Source organism: Carettochelys insculpta, chromosome 1 (genome assembly GCF_033958435.1).
Source record: "Carettochelys insculpta isolate YL-2023 chromosome 1, ASM3395843v1, whole genome shotgun sequence".
In the NCBI taxonomy this organism is placed as follows: Eukaryota; Metazoa; Chordata; order Testudines; family Carettochelyidae; genus Carettochelys; species Carettochelys insculpta.
Window position 1 is genome coordinate 275,269,739 of NC_134137.1, and position 16,031 is coordinate 275,285,769.

Consider the following 16,031-nt stretch of genomic DNA (forward strand, 5'->3'; position numbering starts at 1 on the left):
GAAATAAATAAGAGAGTTCACAAACCAGAGCAACTATTTTAGGCTCTTTGCAAACTCAAGTTACTATTACTGCATCACTTATGCTCAGGCCCCATGGTCAAGGTTTTCTTCAAAGTCATAACAGCTGCTAGATTGTTATTTTGGGATTTTAAATTAAACCTGAGGATCTGGTGAACAAATGAGAGGCTTTTCCACCTCTCCCCTGGCTACCTCCTGAATCCCAAAGGGAATGTTCTGCAAAATGCTAATTAAAACACTTTGCACAATAATCAACATAAAAAAATTCAGAATACGAATTCCAAGTGTATATTATGTATGAAAAATACGGTAAATAAGCCATACAGTTCACTTCACAGTAATCTAAACAACTGTTAAAAACCTGAAAAGGAAAGTCAACAAAAAATAATGCAATTCGAAAGGTTAACAAACAAAATTATCCCAATGTAGTGCATCTGCCTCCTTTATTAAGACTTAGTTGACTTTTTAGCAACTTCTCATCACGATGTCCAGAGGGAACAGCATTAAAGGTGACCAAGTACTTTATCCTTAAATATCAGAGGGGGCTCCTCCTTTACCTCCGCTGATCCCAGAAATACTTGTGGGAGGTTCTAATTCTAGGAATCATTTTCTACTGCAGCCAAAGAGTTAGCTAAGACAGGGCATGCATTACACTCTCTGTAGACGACCAGATATTGCCATTTACAGAGTGTCCTGCACCAAGGCATAAGTACCTTTGAAAAACAACATTTAAAAAGTTAACCTCTGAAAGAAGGAAATCAGAAATCCTTTTCAAGGGTACAAATCCCCAGAAAGTTCCATGTTCAAGAGGCTCTCAGAGTGCTTGAAATTCTACCATATTTGATACACGTTCTGGTTGCCAGCTATCCTGACGCTTGATCTCACTCCACTGAAGTTAATGACACACTCCCACAGATGCCAATGGTACAGATTAAAATAATACTAATTAAAGTCCCTGTCACCTCAGGGGCAATCTTGACAGGCATTTATTTAGAAACAACTCTGTGGGTATCATTCTGAATCTTCTCTTCTGCCTCCCATGGTATTATTAGCATGATTAGGCCTGGTCTACATGTAAAACATACAATGGCACAGCTCAGTCAGGGGTGTGTCACACCCAAGCACCCTACAGTGATACAGCTACCCTGACAACCCACCTGTGTTTGTATGCTCATAGAAGAGGGGCTTTGTTGGCATAGCCATTGTCACTGAGGATGGTAGAGTTACTACACTGCCAGAACAACTCCTGTGTCAATATATGCTGCATCGACACTAGGAATCTGTGCCCAGCACAGGCTGTGTTGTTTTAGTTGCTCTCCTCAGTCTTCCTCCTGCAAAGCCCCAATCATCTCCACAGCAACTATGCCTTGTAGCTGTGTCACTGCAGCATCATAGAGTGGTTGCTTTCTCCATCCATGGAAAGGGTTTCTCAGTCAGTGGAGACACGGATTAACTACAAGAGGCAAGGTCACTAAAAGAAGTCTTGCTTTGACTGAGGTACATCTACACAGGGAGATAGGTCAACTTCATTATGTTATATGGGGCACAACATTTTTTGACAGCCCTGAGTGATGCAGGTAAGTTGTTACAATTTTAAGTGTAGACCAGGCCTATGTTTACAACAGGGAGATTATTCTGCTGTGACTGTACCACTATACTGAAAGCAGCACAACTTTCTAGTGTAGACAAGGTTTTAGTAGCCTACCCTCTTTTCCCACCCATCCACACACAAAACCTTGGTATTATTTTTTTAAACAGAAGAACAATCCCAGAACTAAGCAAAACTGTCTCTGTGTCTTTGTTTTCTTTGGTTGTGTAAAAACACTGGGCATACAAAAGCTTTTTTAAAAATTCAACAATTATACAATTGACACTGTTCTCTCAAACTTTTTCATGTATCTTTTCTACTTTCATAAACAATCTATCCAGTTCATTCCTTAGGTCATCCACCAAACTCTTCACAGACTCCACGTTATTCTCATTAGTTTCTATTTTCACTGAATAAGCAACTAAACTATCTACTGCAGTTCTTATCATTTTCAAGTCAGATTCTACTTGGTTGACAGAAGATCTTAATTCGTCTACAGAGCCTTCTACAGATGACAGTTTTTCAAGATAGTCTTGAGACTGTGCTTGGCCCATCTGAGGCTTTTCTTGATCCAGCAAAGCACTAACTTGTTTCTGGATGTTGTGAAGTGCCTCAGCAGAGTCTGGTAGGTCACTCACACTTCTTCTCAGTTCCTCAATGTCATTGTATAATGAGAGCTGAGATTCACTAAGGCTTCTCACAGTGTCTGTTATTGAACCTATATCAACCTCTGAGTTACTATGCAGAGATGCAATGACTTCCTCTAGAGTAGCTAGCTTGCTTTCATACTGTCCGTGCTTAGAAAGAAGTGATTCCATCTTTTCAGTCTGTTGAGCATCAGTAGAGCTTAGAGACTGAAAACTGTCTTCTACAGCTCTGAATCTGGATTCAAAGACATCACTATTCTTTTCAAGGGTGTCTAACACGTTTTTGTAGAGTACATTTTCTTCCTGTTTGTTCAGGTTGGCTTTAATTTGCTGTAAATCTTCATCAAGTCTTTTAATCTCATCAGGCAGCTGCATAATGGATTCTTCAGCTTGAAGAACTTTCTTTTGAAAAGCTTCTAATGAAAGGTGTTCTGTGTCTGCAGTCTCTTTGAACTTCTCAAGTTCCTGTTTGAGGTTGACTAATTCTTTGACTTCAGTATAAACATCAGATTCCATGGACTCTATTGTACTTTTCAGAGACTCAATGGCCTTTTCTTTGGTTTTCATGGATGTTTGCATCTCATCAACAGCATCTTTCAGTGCCTTTAATTCATGTTTATACACATCTGTTTCTCCCAGTGAAGCCACTTTTGCTTTCATATCACTGATTTCATTTTGGCTCCTTTTCTGGACTTCAGTGAATATGGCAATGTTATCATTGATAGATCTGGTCAATTCTGTTAATCTTTCCTCCACTGTGTTTTCAAGCGACATGAAGTCTCGTTCTCTTGCATCCTTTACCACATGGATGCCATCAGACAGGTCTTTCAGGATTTCATTCTGTAGTTTTTGAAGAACTTCACTGATTCGGTTTATTTCATTCTCCCCTTGCTTAACAGTCTTGTCTGTAACTTCTTGCTTATGCTGAACACTTTTCATCATGGATTCTAAACCCTCAAATGTGGCTTGAAGAGAATGCACCTGAAAATCAGAAATACATGTTTGCAATTTAAATATGTTAGTTCACAAGAATGTCACTATTGAATTATTTATAATCCTCATTATTGTCATACTTCAGCACCTCAGAATCTTTAGTGTTCCCTCCCTTATAGCACTATTACCACCAAATGGGAAACTGAGGCACAAGGAAACAAAAACTTGGGCTACAGTAAAAAGTTATACAAGCACAGCTGTGTGGGAGAGAGGTGTGAAAAAATTACAACCCTGACTAACATAAGAAAAAAAAAAACAAGAAGCCCTGTAGCACCTTAGAGACTAACCGATTTATTAGAGCATAAGCTTTTGTGAGTAAAACCCACTTCATCAGATGAACTGGAGTGGAAATACAAAGCCAGGTACATACATAAGACAATTACTGCAAAAGAAAGAAGTTACAATGAATTATAAATAAGGGTACTACGTCAGGGTGACTGGCTATTCAGTGTATCTGATGGGGAGATGTGAATATCTATGGAGGGGAAGTAGCTTCTGTAGAGTGTTAACCAATTTAGAACCTTATTGGTTACACACTCTACAGAGGGGACTTCCCCTTGATGAATGTTCACATCTGTTCCAACACTGGCAGAATAATTCCTTCTGTTGGTATAGGCTGCATCTACATGAAGGAGCTATGCTGGCACAGTCATGCCTGACAAGGGATATGCACGGGGCTCTATGCCCTGGGGCCACACTAAAGAGACAGTGTCTGGAGCAAGCTCTATTCAACAGCTCATGGGCAAGGCTGGTGACAGATTTTGCCTGGCCTGGGCAAGATGCAGGGGGAGGGTGGCTCCAGGCTCCTCAGGTGGAAGAGGTGAGGCTGGGGCTAGTCTCTTCCACCCAGCCCTCAGCACCACCCATCCCATGCTGCACAGAGCTCCAGCAGCAATATAAAGGCTGTATTTCAATCTTCACAAATGTTACAGTGGCACATTCTGCGACCACTAAATTTACACCATGTAAAAAACCAAAGCAATTTTAAAAATTCCAACCAAGTTCAGTGAGGATCCTGTACACTGAACTCTGATGTGTTTTGGCTGCGTGACAGTGCTGTGCAACGCATGCTACAGGAATCCTGGAGACACTGTCTGGACAATTCTCCACTACACACGTGAAGCGTTGTTTAATCAGTAATGCCACATGGTCTGCTGGGTTTACTGATTAGACAAACTGCTTCAGAGCTGGTTTCATTTTGTAAGTAACATTATTAAATGGATTTACATTAAAAAAAAAAGTCTTCTTTTTCACCGTAAAAGGCCAAGTCCTGAAGACTGTATTCAGATTTTAAGCCTGCAAACACTTCTCACATGAGTTAGCTAATTAGTTAAATTACTAACGAGACTAAATTATTCAGATGCATGTTTGCAGGTTTGAGTGCTCAGGCTGAACCTCACTTGCTTTCAACAGGAATCTGAGCTGAGTAATGACTGCAGAATTTGGCCAAAAGTATTTTAATTTTGCTTTAAATGCAAATATTAACTGATATACTGTTAACTGGTGTAAGTAACCATCAAACTTTACAGGTGATCTGCAAAGGAAACAGTTTTACTATGTTTTTTTTTTTTCCTGGGGAGAAGCAGAGATGGAATAAAAGGTTTCTCCCAATCCTCCATTTTTTTTTCAAAGTCTATTTAAAAAACACAAGGAATAATATATCTATTTCTTGTATTGCTGGAGTACCAAAGGATTAGAGAGGGTTGGGTTTTTTTTTGTTGTTGTTGTTTTTTGGGGTTTTTTCCACCCCAGCATTCTATTGAAGGGGTAAGAGTATTTGAATCTTTAACAAAGACAGTCTTTCTCCCAAACATTTATCAGGTGCCTGATGTAAACAGGTGTTACCAAAAAGCAAAGTTCTAAATAGTCTGTTCAAAGATCCTATTAACTTTCAACTGCTCACATTTCAGTCTAATGTGTGTATGTTATCATCTCATTGGTTGTTCAGTTGCTTAAGAAAAATAGGGTTGATAAGACGTGGTATTTCTAACAGAAAAATGGGCTGGGGGGGGTGGGGGTGGAAAAAGAGTCTAGCCCACTCATCTACGTGCCTTATCCCTGTGTCCTCAATGAGTCATCCCAGGTCTCCTTTACATAGCATATGGAGCGAAAAAGGATGACAGGGACAAACCCTTTTCCATCACAGGCTGCTTTGAAAACTTAGAGGAGTGATTTCTTTTTAAGCAGTTTGTACCTGATATCTTGAAACAAGAAACAAATTAAATGAGAAAATACAGATAATGATGCAGCACAAGTTGGTACGTGGGAACAGTTATTAAACTGAAAGAACCACATTATCAGTGGCTACTGCCCAGTCATTTTTCAGCTCAGTTTTGCTATACACAGGATTTTTTCATAAGAAAATTATTTATTCTGTATTTCTTTAAAGTTGTCACACCACACTCCCTGGCCATGGCTACACTACCCCTCCCTTTTGGAGGGGGCATGTAAATTATGTCCATTTGAAAATGCAAATGAGGCACTGATATGAATATTGTGCCTAATTTGCATATGGCTAGTGGGGGATTCTCTATTGTTTTAAGTCTTTAAATCATAATTTGAGAACTTCAGTAGTTCAGCCAGAGGTTGCTGGTTTATTACAGGCGAGGGTGAGTGAAGTTCTGTGGCCTGCAACATGCAGGTCACAGCAGATGATCGTTAAGGCCAGAAATGACCATCCTAGCAATGAGACAGATCCACACCCTCTTTCTGGGCACAGAGAGAGGGGTACGTGTTGGGGCCTGGTAGAATGGAGCTCCACTATGCCTGACCGTGATGTCCTTGTGGACCGCATGCCAACTGATATAGGTTGAAGCTGTCCCTCCCATTTTTAATTTACAGCAGGGTGATGTAGCTGAGGAGCTCTGATGCAAAGCCATAGCCATGAGTGGGCCTGAAAGAGCTGTGGCCTGCCAGCCCATCCCCAACTTTGGCTCTGCTCCCGCCAGGGTGCAGGACCTGGCCCCCCTCTGCCTAGTACTCTAGCTAGGGTGAGGGAGCAGGGTTGGGGGCCTTCCCTGCTCTGCTTACCAATGCTCCTGCCAGGGAACTGGGCACAGCAAGACCTGCAATCCCGCTCTCCAGATAGAGCACTAGGTGGGCAGGGGAAGCAAGGCAAGCCCCTGATCCCTCCCCCCAGCAGGAGTGCCCGGTGGGCAGAGCTGGATGAGCCCTGAGTGCCAGGCATGGGGGCAGAGTGGGGATGGAGAGGCACAGGTGCACATGTTACAGTCCCCTCCCCATTTTTACAGAGGCCCTTGACCAGAGCATCTATCCTGCCCTCCGCCAAGCCTGGATCAGGGGGAAAAGGCAGCCCCCTTGCTCCTACCCCTCCATCATTGCCCATCCACCCACCCATGCCACTGCTCTAATGTTGACAAAAAATCAAGTCCATGGTAGTCAAGCTAGACCAATTTCTAATGTAATTAATCTTGATATAAACTCAGCCATTGTTTAGCCTAAATGTGTGATCTCGCCCCCACAGGAGCCCTTTGGAAGCAAGTTATAAAACCCCCAACTTCAAAATAACAGCTCAAATTTGCTCCAGCACAAAGATCTGGAACGGTTTTCATTTGAATAGAGGCTGAAAAGTCTAGGGCTGTTCAGCTTAGAACAGCGATGACTGGGGGAGTGGGGGTGGCTCACATGATAAATGTCTGTAACAGCATGAATGCTGTGGAAAGAGTGGATTAAGAGTTGTGCATCTAGCTGTGCCTCCCAAGGCATGGATTTCAGTCAACAGCCCTTCAAAGGCTTAGTGTCACATATAAGACAGAAAAATATTCTTCTACTAACAACCAGCATTCCCTGTAAGCTGTACGCTTGTGCGGCCACTCAGGAGAGATTCAAATGCTACCCAGCTGATTAGCACAGCTGGGGTTTTGTGTTTCTGTTGGTGGTACACACATGCACATAAACATTTATTTTGCACATGGACGGAAAAGATTAGCGGGAACACTGTTAACAACTAGTTTTCTCCTTTAACCGGTCCTATTAATACCTCAAATCATCTTAGTGCCTTTCTAAATAGTGCTGTACTAAAATAATCTTTGCCCCTTTGTCAACTGTGCTACACTACAAAGACTAACTACAATTTTCCACCTCATTTCCTTTCCCTTCTCAGAGCTGATGTGAATAGCAGATGGGCTTATATAACTCTTCCTTCTGACAGTGACTCTGTATGGCAAAAGACCAGGGGGTGGAGTTTCCTCCAAGCAGCCCCAACTGGCAGTGCTAGATAGGTGCATCCCAGGATGCCACAGAGATGTAAGGCTGTGAATTGATGATAAGCCTTTTTACTCATGTGCACCAACAGAAAAATAGACAGGGCAAATGAGTTTGTGTGTTACACTGACATGCTATGTGATCTCTTCCCTCTGCCTTTTACCCATACGTTAGAACGTCATGTTTTTCAGCCGTTCCTGATATACATGCAGGTGCAGTCTTACTGCCCTTTGAAAACAGAACACAGATAAGAATATAACAGCTGCCATACTGGATTAGACCACGATCCTTGTCCAGGAGCCTATCTCCCTGGTGATCTGTACCAGAGCTTCAGAAGGAGCTTACCTAGAGCAGGGCAATTTTGGAGTCATCCACTCATCATCTGCTCCAGACTTCTGGTAGTCAGAGCTTTAGAATCTTCCTGAGCACGGCTGCATTCCTGACCATCTTAGCTAATACCTGCTGAAGGACTTATCCTCTAAGAATTTACCCAATTCTTCTCTTCACCCAGTTATACTTTTCACCATCAAATCATCCCATGACAGTGAGTCCCCCAAGACAGCTGTGTGAAAAAAATACTTCCTCTTTTTTGGATTAAACCTGCAGCCTATTCATTTCATCAGGTGACCCCGGTTTGTGTGTTGTAGGAAAGGGTAAACAATACTTTTGTCTTTACTTTTTCCACAACATTCATGATTTCTTAGATCTTTATCTCAGCCCCTGCTTAGTCACCTCTTTTCTGAACTGAGCAGCCTTAATCCTCTCTCCTTCTAAGGAAGCTATTCCAAAACCTCGAGCATCTTTGCTGCCCTTCTCTGAACTTTCTCCAGTTCTACTATATAGTAGGGTCTCGACATTCACAAGTGCCACATTCGCAAAGTCAATTATTTGCGAGTGGCCTCACTTCCCTAGGGCTCCAGGACCAGGAGCACTGGTGGCTGCCGCGGGCTCCCCTGGGCTCCGGGGCTGGGAGCGCCTGTGGCTGCCACTTCCCAGGGCTCTGGGCCCTGCCCCCCCACCCCCAAACACACATTAGCGAAAAATCAACATTTGTGAGGGTTCTGAATGAACACAGAACCCTCACAAATGTTGAGACCCTATTGTATTCTTTCTGAGACAAGGTAACCAGAACTGGACATAGTATTCAAGTTGTCAGCATACCCTGGGTAGCTGATTACATGAACAAATGATGTTTTAAGTATCTCCTAGAGCCCTGTATACACTTGTGATTTTGCCCGTAGCAATCCAGAGATGAAGGGAGAACATTATACACATTCCTAGGCTTGTCAGTACTCACGACAAACCAAGGCTAGGCTTTGTAAAGGAACCTCAGGCAACTAAACTCCCAAATGCCATTGTTTTTTAAAATCTCACTCTAAGTATTCAAACCAGTGGAGTGATGCTCCTTCTTCCAATAAACCTTCCTTCTTTTTGATAAGCAGGGGAAGCATAAGACAGACACTGCCTAGTGTTACAGGACCTGAACTTGAGTTTCCCTCTTTCAAAAAAATCTCTTTTTAAAAGTCTTGTTGTTACAGAAAAAAAAATATTAGCTTGGGACATGATGGTTGTAACAGTCTTAAAGGTCCAAGCTACTGTGACCACACACTTATCGTCCCTGCAATGTTTACGCTACAGTGACACCACCGCATCATTCCTACCATAGACATACTGCTAAAAGAAATCTACCTTCTGGAAGTGCTGCTAAGAGAGGGGAAGTAACTATAATGTTATCTTGGATCTCTCTTTTGTGCTCACACAGAGAACACACTCAAAGCAGCCAGATCCTGTCTGGTGAGTCAACAGATGACAGAAATTGGTCTGAATTGTGTTGCTAAGAGTTTCATGGATCAGGATTCCTCTTAGCTGGGATTAAAGGGAATAAAACAGCTAGAGCACGAATAGGGTTGTGGCTATGGCATTGGACCTGGCTTCTTTCTTGGCTCTGCCATAGGCTGTGTGCAAGACCTGGGCCAAACTACTTTATCTGGCTGAGCCAGAGCTCCCTATGGCTGTGTCTAAATTGCTGGCAACTGTGGGCAAAAGATAGGCAAATTGTGCAATGTATTTGCGTATCTTCTGTCAACAGTTCCCTCAGGAGAGGCCTTTCCAACGCCTGGCCTGTCCATACAGGGCCAAACATCACAAAAAGCCCCTCTGTTGAGGCATCCCTTCTGCCTCGTGGAAAGAGGTGTAAAGGGATGTCGACAGAATGCTCCTGACCAGCAGATCTCTTCCGAGAGATCTGCAGTCTGGACATGCGGTCTGTTGATAAAACATCTGTTGACAGAAGTTTTGTCACAGAAGCCTTCAGTCTAGACAAGGGTTTCCCAGCCTATGGGTCAGGACCCAAACATGGGTCACGATTACATTTGAAAAGGGTTGCTGGCTGAGCAGCTCCACAGGTGACTCTTAAGCAGCCATTCACATTGAAGTGGTACTCAACTTCTTAATTGGATTAACAGCTATCAAGCAGTTAGGCCAATCAATTACATTGAGAACCATTTCAGCTGCAGGGCAGAGAGCTGCATACCTGAGGAGCAGTGCCCAGCTCAGGTGAGGTGTGGGGCCTGGGTCCAAGATTGGGAAAGAGGCCAGAGCTGATCAGCTCCCTAGCTTTCAACTTCTGCAGGAGGTGAGGTTCCTCCAGCCCCAGCAGGGTTCCTGCAGCTGGTGCTGCCGGCTGGGGCAGAGGTGGCTTCCAACCGTGGGGGGTTGGGGGCCCTACCCCAGCCCTGGCTCCCACAGCTGGGGCTGCCAGTTTCCAGCCACAGCATTGGAGTGCTGGGTTTCCCACGGGTGACACTGCTGGCCAGAGCTTCGCCCCAGCTGCCTTCCAGCTGCAAGAGTCAGGGTTCCCTCTGCTTCCAGCTGGCACTGCTGGCCAGGGCTCCATGCCCTAGCCAGCTTCCAGCTGTGGGGGTCAAGGGTCCCTGTGCCTCCCCATGCCTCCTCCAGCCCTGAGTGTGACTCCCCTAGCACCCACCCGCCTCGGGTGTGACTCCCCTAGCCCCCTCCAGCCCCGAGTGAGTCCTAGCCCCTGAGAGTGAATCCCCTAGCCCCTAAGTGTGAGTTTCAGCCAGGGGGAGAAGTTTGGGGATGAATGTCTTTCCACCACCACAACTCTGATTAACTATAATAAATGTAGTGTTATTTTATGAAGATACTTCCCCTTTTCCTATTAAATAACTGTTATGAATATATAAACATGAGGGGACACAATTTTATCCTCTTGCCTCAGGTGCAAAATTAGCTAGTTACAGCTCTCCGCTCCCTCTACCCCACCAAGTCTTCCTGAATAGTCAAAATGGGTCCCCACCTGGAAAAGGCTGGGAACCGCTGGTCTAGATGTAGTCTATCCGTGAAGTGCAAAAATACTTAATTTCTTCACAGGGTCATCCACTCAGGGATGTTGCAAATGTGACTCACAAAAGTCTATGAGGTACTGAAGTGATGAACACCACAGAAAATGCAATAAATAATTATGTAACTACCTAAGTTCTTACACCATAGCCACACATCATACTCCTGTGTCACGCACACCCAGCTATTGATTCCAGTATATCCCTTTCCACAAATAGCTTTACACAAATATTAGACAAATTAAAATGTCATGCTTGTCAAGCTCATCAGTTCCCCATGAACTTGAAATCCAGTCACCATGAAAAACTGAGTTCGTTCTAGGACCTGCCCATCTTGCAATGCAGGTCTACAATCACATTCATTTGTATGTGTTTTCATTTCCCCTGTAGCTGCAAGTAAGGCCCACACAAACAAGAAACTGACCATCTAAGCCCCCTATCCTGCACACCAACCCACCTATGCAGACTCTTCCACTTACAGGGAAGATCAGCTCAAAGTGGATCAGCTCAAAGTCTGAGGCGATACTGATAACCCAGGGGAAACAGTGAATGACTACACATTGGGTACTCTAAGATGAGCAAAACATGCAAACCAGAAATCTATTTTTTCTCTGATATATTTTAATGATAATCTCAGGTGCTGCTATGTATAACACACTTTCGGACACAAATATGATCTTTATTTTAAGTTCAAAAGCATGTCTAACATTTTTAAAAAGGTGAAATATCAGACAGTCTGAAAAGTGCAGGATATGCTTTGCACTACCATGCATGTAAACAGGCCTGATGATGGGGCTGGAAGAGGGCAACTGCCTCAGGGCCCAGTGATACAAAAGGTCCCAGGGCTGCCAACTGCCACCATCACTACTGCAGCAGTGTCTGGAGTCCCAGACCCTTTAAATTGCTGCTGGGGCATCGGACAGAAGTCCAAGGAGAGGGGGAAGAATGAGAATGGCTCGACATGCTCCAGGTGGTGCTGGGGCCTGGTGACAGAGGCCCAGTTACTCAGGCCCTATGCCCTTCCACCTGAAGCCCTGCCCTACCCTACCCTGTCCTGTCCCTTCTTGGAGCACAGATCTGGTCTCCCACCCACTTTGCCCAGGGGATGGGCAAGTATGTCAATCCCCCTGCATGAAATCATAGCCAAGAAGCTGATTCAATCTGAGCAAAAAATACATCCTTCATCCTCAGGGATTCCTCTGATCAGTTGGATCACACCCTTTGACTACTTCATCACACTTCCGCAGACAGAAGGTGCTGGTCTTATCCTCTTGGCTGGAGAAAATGTCAAATTTGGTGGATGCTGTAATAAGCTTCAAAGGGGCAGCCAATCAGCAGTTCTGGTGCTACCTCTATTGCTTTTTAAAACTGGTAGGACTTTTGCTTTTCAGACCGTGCAACAGATTTTATTGCCACAGAAAGTTGCAAAAAGATAAGGATAATGCTCTGCATAGTCAAAACTAGTGACAGCATGAAAGCAAAACACACTGCTGCAATGTATTATGTTGTAATACGCACAATTAGTTGGTACAATTCAGGGGTGCAAATAAGCCACCCTGCAATTTACATTAACACTAACACTAACCTAAGTGCTCTATAGACAGTAGTATATTGGCAGGAGAGCTTCTCCTGCTGACACAGCTACTGCCTCTGCCTGGGGTGGATTTATTAGGCTACAGCTACAGTATAATAAAGGTCAAGGCTCTAGTGAAGACCCAGAGAAACTGACTGTAGATCACTCTCCAGTCAACCCCCTTACTCCACACCAGATGAGAAGAGTAAGTCAGTGGGAGAGTTTCTCCTCTTGATCCCCAACGGTACAGACCCTGCAGTAACTCAAGCAATCATACAGTGCATGGCTTAAGTCACACAGCTTTCTGCAGCAGTGCAGACATATGTTCTGTCAGGGGACACTGTGGGGGGGGATGAAGATTCACATGTCCTCTCAAACACTGTTGTGGGAGGACAAAGGGCCAGCAGAGCTGTCCCATGCTTCGCACTTTGTGGGGCTCAAGGTATTAGCCACAGTCTGGCACCAGCAGCATGGCTCAGACCCACCCCCCTACTCACCAGAGAGCAGGAAGCAGTGCAATCCATCCTAGCCCCATTCCCCTCCTTCAGCTCCCAACCACGTCGCTAGGGGAAGGACCTGGGGGGAAGGGGTGGAACGCTCCCCCTGACTGATGGCAGGAAGTGGAATGAGGTGGACTGGCACAGGGGAAGTAGAGCAGGTTAGGTTGCTCCACTTTCCCCTGAGGCCACTGGAAAGTGAGAGGGAAGGGGCCCAGCCACCATCAGTCCCCAAGGCCATATCACTCAGGGCAGGCAATTTGGGGAAAAAGATGCAGGGGAGTTGGGTGAGGCAAAGTGGGAAGAGGAGTGGAAGGGGGCAGGGCAGGGGCAGAGGTTTGGGAGATGGGAAGGGAAAAATCAGGCTTATTGATTTTTCAGCTCTGAACGGTTTTTAATGGCTTTTCCTTCTTAAAAATGGACGTACCATCCCCCGCACCGCTTGAATCCTGGCGTTCCCCTCCCCGCTTGGGGGCTCAGCTCAGGAGGTGTTATCAGATCGGCACCAGGGGGTGCTGCAATGTGCTTGCTCGCTGAAGACAGGTCCTCATCCGCCAGGATCCCAGGCACACTTGTGGAGATTGCCGAGGGGAGACCCTGGGCTGGAGCAGGGGCACGAAAAGCCCTTAGGGGCAGTGGGGAGGAGTCTCCTGGCCTGTGCTCCCTTCCCCCAGCAGTCGCCCATGCGCTCTGCCTGGAGGGCCTTCCCATCGGCACGGAGCGCCTTCACCAGCCGTGCCAGAGCGGTGTAGCTGTGCCGACCCAGAGCCGCCCGGCCCTTCTGATCCCGCCGCTGCCCTGTCCCCAAGCTCGGCCCGGCTGCGACAGCCACGGGCTCCCTCCAAATTCGGGCCCACTCGTTGAGCGCCGGGCGCAGTACCTCAGCAAGGCGCACGAGGGCGCGGCCCCCAGGGCGTGGGGCGGAGGACCCCGGGGCGGCTCTTACCTTCTCCACCACGCCCTGCAGGGCGTGAGCCAGCTCCTCCCGCTGCCGCGCGGCGCCCTCGTGGTGCAGGCCGAGCTGGCGGACCTCGCCCAGGAGGTGCCGCACGCCCCAGCCCGCGAAGGCGGCGGCCGCCACCAGCGCAAGACCGAAAAGCAGCTGAACTACCCTGGCCGGGCTGCAGGCGGAGGGCCGGGCTCCCACCGCCGCCGCCTTGCCGCCCTTAGCGGGAGCCTGCGCCTGCGGCCGCTTTGCCACGTCATCCGCGGCCCCGGGCTGCGCGCCCCTCTCCGCGCCTTTGGCGCTGCGCTGCCTGGCGGCCGACATGCCGGCGGGGCGCTCGGGAGCTGCTGTTGCTGCCGCCGCGGCTTAGGGAGGCGACGCTGGACGCTGCTCAGCGAGCGGAGCGGGAGCGCTGCAGCCAGGAACCGCTCTCGCTCACCATTCAATCCGGGCAGGGGCGGGGCGGGGCGGGGCGCGGCGCGGGGCTAGGGGTGGCCCCAGCCACAGCAGCGAGGGCTTCCCCGCCCCGCGGCTCACCCAGCGCCGCCTCCCCGGCCCGCTGAGAAGGGGGAGCTGCCACGCACGCCGGGCGGGACCTTTGCAGGGGAGGAGGGGGCGGCTAGTATCCCCTGCCCGTGCCACGGTGGCGTTTCCACTGTGGAATCCGCTGGCCCGGCCGGAGGCTGCCTGAAGCTGTCCGGCGCTTCCCGTTAGCCGCTGTGTCAGGACAGGTCTGCACGGTGCGTGTTGCCGCTAAATCGCGCAGAGGCGTGAACCACCCCCTCCCACGCCCCCGGAGGCAGCCTGACCCGCCTTCCCGGATTGTCCTGGCGTCTGCGGGGACTTAGATGAATATTTAATAAAGGATTTTTGTCCTCGGATGAGATCTCCAGGAACCCACCCAACACTGGGAATCCCACTGTCATAGGTGGTGGAAATAGGGGTGGCTGGGTGCTGTAGCACTCGCAGGCTTTGCACCCAACTTCCCCGTGCCTGCGGCCGGCTTCTCCATCCCTGAGTCCCAGCATGTGGGGCCCTGTTGACACACTGGGGTCCTGCCACTGTAGGCTTTGTGGGACTCTGGGGGTCCTGCCAGTCCTTTGGAGTCCATCACCTGCTGGTCACATGGGCTCTTTTAGCACTTGGAGGCTGCTTGCCCTTTTCTGCAGTGGCCCACTGCCAGCCCAGGTCTTTGCAGCTGGAGCAGTGAGGGTTGTCAACTCTCCCAGACTAGATGGGCCGGACACAGTTTGCAGCATTGGATTCTAGTCTGTCCAGTCTGGCACAGTTGGCAAACTGATCTCAACGGGTCTAAAGGTGTGGGGAGTGCGGCTCAGCACTTCCACCCAAAAATATTTCCAGCATCACTGCCTACAAGCAACATAATTATACTGCCCTCCCATTCCCACGCGTGTAGACAGGGCTTTGTCACCAAGAGGGCTTTTGCGAAGGTATCTACTGACTGGGGGAAGTGGAGTAACTATGCAAAGAGCAAAGTTTTCCTGCTGCCATAGTAGTGTCTTCACCATGCTGCTAAAACTTCAGCAGTACAGCTTTTAAAGTGTAGACCTGCCCAAGGGTCTTGCCAGCCCCAGAAGTCAGACCTCCTCCAAAGTAAATAAAAACTAAAATAATGATAAAAATTACATTGCCTTTTTCAGGTAGCTTTTGATTTTTTGGGAAGACCTCAGGGCCAGCCCCAAAGCATTTAAGACCAGGGGTGTTGCCAGCTCTCTTAACTATGCAATGATTTTGGCCACCTACTGCAAATACTCGTTGGTTGCTGGATGATGCAGAGCTACCAGCCATTCTCAAACAACAAAAATAGAATTAATTGGTTAATACTGGCCTCCATGCTCGGCAGCTGCACCCCACATCCAGTCTGCCCTTTGCTTTTCTTGGCAGTTCTAAGTGTAAGGAATGTGCCAGCAAGAGCTCAATACTGCTGAAGGAGTTGGGGAATGTGTCCTGCAGAGATCATTTTCATGAAAATACAAAGGTGTGTGATGGGAGCAGGCAAAGCAGTGAAGTTTTGTCTATGTAAACAACATGTTATAAAGTCACAACATATGCTGTCACCCAGTGTGAGAATTGTGGAGTCTCAACAATGTTTTGTGTGGGGTACAGGACGGTCATCATTACTGTGTAAGATATGGATTGCTGAGGGACCCCGCAAAAAAGCA

The 16,031-nt window shown here is 47.2% G+C and overlaps 1 protein-coding gene across 1 annotated transcript; it reads right to left on the reverse strand.

The window, feature by feature from the left end:
• Positions 1-289: 289 nt before the first annotated feature.
• On the reverse strand, positions 290-14,537 carry CKAP4 (cytoskeleton associated protein 4). The gene is made up of 2 exons (XM_074983838.1): positions 13,849-14,537; positions 290-3,234 (listed from the first exon to the last, which is right to left on the reverse strand). Exons 1-2 carry the CDS (start codon positions 14,170-14,172, stop codon positions 1,900-1,902), a joined length of 1,659 nt encoding a protein of 552 aa, XP_074839939.1. The 5' UTR covers positions 14,173-14,537; the 3' UTR covers positions 290-1,899.
• Positions 14,538-16,031: the final 1,494 nt, after the last annotated feature.